The sequence below is a fragment of the Orycteropus afer genome, unplaced genomic scaffold (genome assembly GCF_000298275.1).
Source record: "Orycteropus afer afer isolate SDZICR_OR568_19922 unplaced genomic scaffold, OryAfe1.0 scaffold00207, whole genome shotgun sequence".
In the NCBI taxonomy this organism is placed as follows: Eukaryota; Metazoa; Chordata; class Mammalia; order Tubulidentata; family Orycteropodidae; genus Orycteropus; species Orycteropus afer.
Window position 1 is genome coordinate 2,703,141 of NW_006921794.1, and position 9,151 is coordinate 2,712,291.

At 42.8% G+C, this 9,151-nt stretch overlaps 1 protein-coding gene across 1 annotated transcript in view; it reads left to right on the forward strand.

Annotated features, from left to right (window-relative positions):
• The window catches only part of VWA8 (von Willebrand factor A domain containing 8), a 751,729-nt gene that overhangs the window by 679,921 nt on the left and 62,657 nt on the right, over positions 1-9,151 (forward strand). Inside the window, exon 40 of the mRNA XM_007948177.1 lies at positions 4,651-4,759. Within this exon, the coding sequence (XP_007946368.1) occupies positions 4,651-4,759 (109 nt within the window). The remainder of the gene's footprint in view (positions 1-4,650; positions 4,760-9,151) is intronic.

The following is a 9,151-nucleotide window of genomic DNA, read 5'->3' on the forward strand; positions in this document are numbered from 1 at the left end:
GAGCTGAGACATTGAATGAAGAATCCATACTTAGTGGACCTAAATCAATAAACTCAGACTGATCCAATCTTACATTCCTTGTACCATTATCCCACACCCTCAGTAGCCATTCCCATACATATTTTCCAGGTTTCTGTCTGTGCATGTTGGCAAAATCAATTAGGTCTTTTCGGGTATAGCCTATCACCTCCTCAGTCATACTTTCTATTTCACATCTTGGGGCTCGCTTAGACTTGACCTTTGTTATGGGCCTAGCCACCAGAATAGGTGCTTGAGGCAGTTCCTGAGAGCATTCAGGAATGTCTTCCATGACCTCTGCCTCACACAATCACCCTGCAGGACTGGTTTGGCTAGTCCCCTCAAACTGAGGGGGAGGGGATAATGGTTTTACAGTAATCCGTTCAGTTGGGAGGGATTCAACAGAATCTATAGGCTCCATATCCTGATCTTCCTGATCATTTGTCCATATGTCCCCATTCCAGGTTGCAGGATCCCATTTTTTTTCCAATCAATGCCCTCACTTTAACAGCAGACACCATTCTAGGTTGGCAATTTAGCTAGCATTGTAATTCAGCCACTCTTACAATAAGACTGTGGATTTGGGTTTCAGCTATGTCAGCTCTGTTAGTAGAAGTTATAAGGCTCTCTTTCAGAGCACAGTTGGAAACACTGAGGTCGTTTATGTGGTGCTTAAACCAAGACTCAGCAGCTTTGAGCCCATCTCGCTCTTTACCAATTTATCCAGTGTAAGTAGGACCAACCAACCAGCTTCCCTATACTCCTCATTCTGACAAAATTGCAGAAAAGTATCAAATATCCGATCACCCAGAACGTCACTTCTCACAAGTACTTGATCTATTGGTGCTGCTATTTCACATATTGATTTTGCCACCTCACACCATGTATTAGTAGGGCTCTCTTTACTAGCAGACACAGAGCCGCTAGTGTCATCAAAATTAATCAAACTGGAGAACGAATCTAGGAAGCCCATCCTTATGATTTTGTCTCTCTAGAACCACTCCTGGTACCAAATGTGTTAGATTGGGTTGTCTAGAGAAACAAAAACCAGCAAGTTATAGATATACAGAGAGAGAGAAAGAGAGAAATTTATCCTAGGAAAAAGGCTCACAAACATATAGAAGCTGACAAGTCCAAAGTCCCTGGAGGAAACGTCGGGCTGGGAGAAGCCTTAGCTTCCGCAACCACGGAGGCCAAGAAACTCAATGCTGGCAGGCAGTACACTGGTTGGTGACTCCAACAAAAGACAAAACAAAAGAATCCAAGATCTCCAGGCCGAGCGGTGGGCTGCTCACTCACGGAAGGTTGTAGGCAGCACACCAGAGTCCCAATCCACAGAAGAATGTCTCTCTTCCCAGGATGTCCCTAGATATCCTGGAAGCAGGCCACAGCCCTAGGGAAACTCCCCTTGGGCAGATTGGCCACTCAGAACACAGTCATCCAATCCCATCATGAGAACAACCACACAGAACTGGGGTCCAACCAAGTTGACACACAACTCCAACTATCACAGTGCCTAAGGCATTTGACTGCTAACCAGAAGGCTGGTGGTTCTAACCCACCACCCACTCCTTGGAAGGAATACTGGACAATCTACTTCCATAGGGATACTACCTCGGAAACCCAAGGAGGGGTCGCTGTGAATCAAAACTGACTCAACAGCAGAGTTTTTTTTTTGTTTTGTTTTTGGTTTTTATTACATGTGATAAATGTATTTTTTACTAAGCTTTTAATTCACTTATATATATATACAAATACACAGATTTGTGTGTACTAGTTCTCAGTGTAAAACCTTATTTGCTGCTGTGGTTGGTGATCAGAAAAATTTGAAAAATGCTGCAGTAGAGGGAGATAGGCATATCCATTAAAAACAATAAAGTGTGTAGATTCCAGGGTAAATGTCTGAATAAGGTACATGAAAGTGGGAAGGATCAGTTTTACCCAAAGGGATCAAACAAGACTTCATAGGAGGTGGCCTTTGAGCTGGTTGGTAGAGCAGAAATTGCATATCTGCCCCATGGTTATTTTCATTGTTGTTAGGTGCCATCAAGTTGGTTCCAACTCATCACAACCCTGCGTACCATTGAATGAAACTCTGCCCACTCCTGCGCCATCCTCACAGTCATTGCTATCTGAGCCCAGTGTTGCAGCTGCTAGGTCAATCCATCTTGTTGAGGGTTTTCCTCTTTTTCATTGACCCTCTACTTTAAGATGCATAATGTCCTTGTTTAGAGACTGGTCCCTTCTGATAATATGTCCAAAGTATGTGAGATGAAGTTTCACCATCCTTGCATCTATTCTGGTTCTAGGTCTAATATTTTGTGATTCTAATAAACCTCTGGGAGCTCTGACAGCATAGTAGCTAAAGCACTTGACTGCTAACCAGAAGGCTGGCGGTTCAAACCCACCAGCCACTCCTCAGAAGGAAGGTTGGGCAATCCTACTTCCGTAGTGATACTGCCTTGGAAACCCTAGGTGGGGTCGCTATGAGTCGGGGCCGACTCTACGGCACATAACAACAACAACAACAATAAACCTCTAGTACTCTGCCCTATGTGAGTGTTTTCATCCCAATGCTTGGCCTGACAGGGAGGAAGAGACCATTCATTCTTTAGCATTTGTGGTTTATGTTCCAGCCTGTAGTTGTTAGTTGCCATCAACTATTCTGACTCATGGTGAATAGAACTGCTCCGTAGGGTTTTCAAAGCAGCAGATCATCAGGCCTGTCTTCCAGGAGCCGCTGGGTAGCTCGAACCACAAACCTTCCTATTAATACTCGAGTGCTTAACCATTTGCACCACCTAGGGACTCCTGTGTTCTAGCCTAAGGTGATAGAAATATATTCTGGGTTAGAGTTTCAAAGCATGGTGGGATCCATACCTACCAACTCTGTGTATGCATGCATGCACATGTGTACACACACACACACACGCATTGCAGTTTTAGACTTAACATTTTACTCAGTTAGGCTTTTGGGATATGTAGTCGTCATTCCTTGTCCTAGTATCAGCACCCTTTTTATTAATAGTTTAACCATGTAGTTCCTTCAGTGTTATACAGGGACATGGATGGATACAATACTGTAAAACCCAAGAGAAATTTAGTTGGTGAGTTAACCTTCTTTTTAACTAGTTTTAAACACTGAATCTTCTTTTTAATTTTAATTTCAGCGGTTCATTTCAATTTATTTTTTCATTTAAGAAAAATTTTTTTGCATGTGATTTGGGTGAAAGTTTACAGAGCAAATTCGTTTTCCAGCAGTTCATACGTTTTTTGTTTCATGATATTGACTGCAATTTCCCACAATGTAACACCTCTCTTCCCACTTCTTCCTTATAGTTACTTCTTCCCTGTGTCCTTCTTTCCTATATATTCCTGCCCCCTCATTTCAATTTATTTTGAGCACATATTATATATCAGAAGAGCTCTGGTGCCCTAGTGCCTAAGGCATTTGACTGCTAACCAGAAAGCTGGCGTTTCAAACCCACCAGCCACTCCTTGGAAGGATAACTGGGCAATCTACTTCCGCAGTGATACTGCCTTGGAAACCCTAGGAGGGGTTGCTATGAGTGGGGACCAACTCAACGACAGTGACCTTGGTTTGGTTATTTTGGATTATGTACCAGCAAGGTGCTGTACATATAAAGATGATAAAGAGTCAGCCCTTAGGTAAAGGAGTGTAGAGCTTACTGGGGGAGGCTGGTGTTGGACAATGATAGCACAGTAATAAATGTCCTGATAGAGGTCAGTAAGAAGGGACACAAGAACACAGAAGAAAGACCTAGGAATCGGAGAAGATTAGAGGTGGTAATCTATTTGAGTCTTGAAGAGTAAGTGGAACTTAGTAGGCAAAGTGGCCGGGAAAGGATGCTCTGGGTGGATAGGGCAGAGGCCTGCACAAGGGCATAGAGACGTGGGTGCATGGTGTGTTCAATGGAGCTGCAGCACAGGCAAATGATGAAAAACGATAAGGAGGAGCATTGGACCAGGAGGTAGGATTTGAAAGCCACAATAATATTAAAATGTAATTGTCCTTTTAAAAGTATACAGTCAACAATTTCAGGAAACTATTGTATATGGATACATAGCAACATATTAAATTATATTCTTTGGGACTAAACTGCTATCTTGGTCAACCAAATATATGGCCTTGGTTTTGAAAAGCAAACCGTGGGAATCTCTAGGTGCCTGCCATGTGAACTGATTAGCTGCCAGCATTGCAGTATGTCTTTGGGATACAGCAAGCGTGGGCTATGGAGTCTGCTGACACTGGCTCATGAGACTCTAATGGGCACATTTTTCCCCAACTCAGGTTTCAGTGACCTCATTGCTGGCACCTTGAAATTGATCATGATGGGACTATTTACACCACAGATATCAGCAAATCCTATAAGTCAGGGCTTTTCCCCCGAAGAGCCATTTGCTGTTTACTAGCACAATACTGGATGTTTCCCTTCCTTTGAAACTACAAACTAGAGACATCAGTTCTTTTCTGTTTTTCACAAATCTATCCAGTCAGTTTTCCCAGCCAGTTACCCAATTGGTTTGCTACAACTCTACCAGTTGATGACTGGAAGTAAAAGACCCACATGCACCTGAGTTAAGCTGTTGGCTTTTTCCCCTCTGTTTCAGGCTAAAAGAGATCCAGATGAGTGAATACGATGCTGCAAGCTATGAAAGATTTTCAGGGGCTGTTCGTCGACAGGTGCACTCCCTCCGAATCATCCTGGATAATTTACAGGTACTCTTCCATTTACAGAGCAAGAAAACTATCTCAGTCAAAGCTGGACCCATCTCAAAACTACCCCAATGAGCCAATCACTGAAAAATTAATCAATGCTAAAATGTTGATATAAAACTGGATTCACTGTGGCTTTTTAAATTGAGAACTCAAAAACTTAACTGCCGTCGAGTTGGAAGGGACTCATAGTGACCCTTCCTTGGGTTTCTGAGGCAGTGTTGTTGTTGTTGTTATGTGCCATCTAGTAGGCCTTGACTCGTAGATTGCCCCATCTTCCTTCTGAGGAGTGGCTGGTGAGTTTGAACGACCAGCCTTCTGGTTAGCAGTCACATGCCTTAGGTAAGGAAAAATATTTAACCTCACCTTCTGTCCTGTCTAGGAAGCAATGATTTTACCACCAAACTTGCCCCACATACTATGAGCACCCCTCCTTTGTGAGACATTCACAAATAGAATTCTCTCCCAGTGTGTCATTTTACTGGCACTCACTGGGGTAACAGAGGAGCACATTGAATTATCCAGGGTGTGCATTCCACAGGCCACTGGGCTTCTCTGCTTCCTGCCCCTTCCCCATTGCCTGCCTTTTTCAGTTTCACAGAACCAGTTGGGATTACTAAAATAATTGGTTAAGATGATTTCATATTTCCCAGGCAATGACTTGATATTTGGAGATTTTACATGTGGAACCATGTTCTGGTCAATTTTCACAGATAATTAATGAAGGGCTAAGTATGTTCTAAAGTCCTTGGGTGGATAAATGGTTAACATGAAAAGTTCGGGATTCAAGTCCACCCTAATGCACCTCAGAAGAGTGGCCTATCAATCTATTTCCAAAATATTTGTCATTGAAAACCCTATGGAGCACAGTTCTAGTCTGACACACATGTATTTCATCTTTAAGTATTTTCTGTAATGACAAATGAAGTATGATTATTTTGCCTGAAGAGAGAGCAAAGCTTTATTTCATGGAAGTAGGGCCCATGCTATGCTGTGTCATCACTCTGCTCTGGAATCTTCTGTTTCCTGTTTGTGAAGTATATGGAGCTGATTTCTTCAGTCTTACCCTTTGCCTCTTTGGTTCTTGTTTCTTTTAGGAGAAAGTTTTACTATTTTTACTAGATATTGAGGGTAAGAGGTCTTGTGTTGCAGTTTCAATCCAGCATTGTTATTATGGGTTGAATTGTGTGCCCCAAAATATGTGTTGTAACCCTAACCCTTATACCTGTGGATGTAATCCCATTTGGGAATGGTATTTTCTTTGTTATGTTAATTAAGTTGAATCAGTGTAAGGTATGTTTTAAATCTAATTACGTTTGATATATAAAAAGAACATTAGACACAGAGGATGGAAGCAGAAACCGGGAAAGACAAATACCATATTCAGATTATCAAGGAGCCAAGGAGCAGAAGCTGAAAGAGAAACATTCATCCCCTGAGCCAATAGAGAGAGCCTGCCCCGGGAGGCGATGTCCTGAATTTAGACTTCCAGCCTCCTGTGATAGTTGGAACTGTGTGTCAACTTGGCTGGACCCCAGTTCTGTGTGGTTGTTCCCATGATGGGATCAGATGACGGTGTTCTGAATGGCCAATCTGTTGAAGGGGAATTTCCATAGGGGTGTGGCCTGCTTTCAGGATATCCAGGGACATCCTGGGAAGAGAGACTTTCTTCTGTGGATCAGGATTCTGTTGTGCTGCCTACAACTCTCTGTGAGTGAGCAGTTCACCTTTTGGCCTAGAGATCTTGGATTCGTCATTCATTGGAGTCAACAGCCGGTGTATTGCCTGCCAGCCTTGAGCTCCTCAGCCCCTGTGGTCACGGGAGCCAGAAAAAACTTCCAGCTTGACGTTTGATCCAGGAACTTTGGACTTGCTGGCTTCTATATGTTTGTGAGCCATTTTCCTAAGATAAATTTCTCTCTATATATATGTATATATAAGCTTTGCTGGTTTTTGTTTCTCTAGAGAATCCAGTCTAACACACTTGGTACCGGGAGTGGTTCTAGAGAGAAAAATCATAAGGATGGGCTTCCTAGATTCGTTCTCCAGTTTGATTAATCTTAAAGACACTAGTGACCCTCCGTGTGTTAGTAAAGAGGGCCCTGCTAATCCGTGGTGTGAGGTGGCAAAATTAATACGTGAAATAGCACCACCAATAGATCAAGTACTTGTGAGAAGTGATGCTCTGGGTAATCAGATATTTGATACTTTTATGCAATTTTGTCAGAATGAGGAGTATAAGGAAGCTGGTTGGTTGGTCCTACTTACACTAGACAAAGTGGTGAAAGAGCAAGATGAGCTCAGAGCTGCTGAGTCTATGCTTAAGCACCACATAAAAGACCTCAGTGCTTCCAGTTGTGCTCTGAAAGAAAGCCTTATATCTTCTAGTAACAGAGCTGATATTTCTGAAAACCAAACCAAGAGTCTTATTGTAAGGGTGGCTAAATTACAATGCCAATTAAATTGCCAATCCAGAACAGTGTCTGACATTAAAGTGAAGGCATTGTTTGGGGGAAAAATGGGATCCTGAGATCTGGAATGGGGACATATGGACAGATGATCAGGAAGATCAGGATATAGAGCCTATAGATTCTATTGAATCCCTCCCATCTGAACAGATTACTGTAACACTATTATCCCCTTCCCCTCAGTTTGATGGGACTAGCCTATCCAGTCCTGCAGGGTGATTGTGTGAGGCAGAGGCCATGGAAGACATTCCTGAATGCTCTCAGAAACTGCCTCAAGCACCTATTGTTGCTGCTAGGCTGATAACTAAAGTTAAGTCCAAGTGAGCCCCAAAAGGTGAAATAGAAAGTGTCACTGAGGAGGTGGTAAGGTATACCCGAAAAGACCTACTTGATTTTGCTAACGTGTACAGACAGAAACCTGGAAAATATGTATGGGAATGGCTACTGAGGGTGTGGGATAATGGTGCAAGGAATGTAAGATTGGATCAGTCTGAGTTTATTGATTTAGGTCCACTAAGTATGGATTCTTCATTCAGTGTCTCAGCTCAAGAGGTTAGGAAAGGATCTAATAGTTTATTTGGTTGGCTTACTGAGGCATGGATTATGTGGTGGCCTACCTTAAGTCAAGTTGAAGTGCCAGACCTGCCTTGGTATAATGTAGAAGGTATCCAGAGGCTTAGGGAAATTGGCCTGTTAGAATGGATTTATCAGATTAGACCCCTAGAGCCAGAAATGGAGAGTCCAGAAGACACACCTTTCACCAGTACTGTGAGGAATAAATTTGTGAAGGGAGCTCCACCATCCTTGAAGACTGCTGTGATTGCTATGTTATGTAAACCTGATTTGACAGTGGGAACTGCCTAATTGAACTAAGACACTTAAATATGATGGGGCTGACTGGACCCCATGGTAGTAGGGACCAAGTGGCAGCAGTTAATCGACAAAGGTAAGGTGGGCGTGGTTACCATAATGATCAGCAGAGTCGTAACACTAATCAGAATAGTCTGACTCGTGTGGAATTATGGCATTGGCTACTTGCCCATATAGTGAAAATACATGGCAACTATTTACTTGATCTGTGTAGACAGAAGAATTCTAGGTCACGTGAACAGCAACCTAGATTGAATCACCAGAATACAGAATCACGACCTCTCAATCAATTCCCAGAGGCAAAGAACCATGACCAGCTGAGGTGCTTGCTGAGGGCAAGGGAAATACAGAATGGGTGGTGGAAGAAGGTAGTTCTGAATATCAGCTACAACCACGTGACCAGCTACAGAAATGAGGACCGTGATTGTTATATTTCTTCATTGCATATGTGCATCAAATATTTTTGTTTCCTTCTGCTATGAACTGTGAAATATAAATAAGATTAATGCATTTTGGTTGTGTGTGTGTTAGCGTATCATGTTAGGCACAAATATGACTTTATAATTGTCCTTATTTAGGGATTATATTTGGTTAAGAAGATGTATACAACTGCCAAGTTGACAAGGGGTGGACTGTGATAGTTGGAGCTGTGTGTCAACTTGGCTGGACTCTAGTTCTGTGTGGTTGTTTCTATGATGGGATTGGATAACTGTGTTCTGAGTGGCCAATCTGTTGAAAGGGAGTTTCCCTAGGGGTTAGGGGTGTGGCCTGCTTCCAGTATATCCAGGGACATCCTGGGAAGAGAGACTTTCTTCTGTGGATCGGGATTCTGTTGTGCTGCCTACAACTCTCCATGAGTGAGCAGTTTACTGTTCGGCCTGGAGATATTGGATTCATCATTCATTGGAGTCAACAGCCAGTGTACTGCCTGCCAGCTCTGAGCTCCCCAGCCCCTGCAGTCACGGGAGCCAGGAAAATCCTCCAGCTTGACGTTTGATCCAGAAACTTTGGACTTGCCGGCTTCTATATGTGTGTAAGCCATTTTCCTAAGATATAT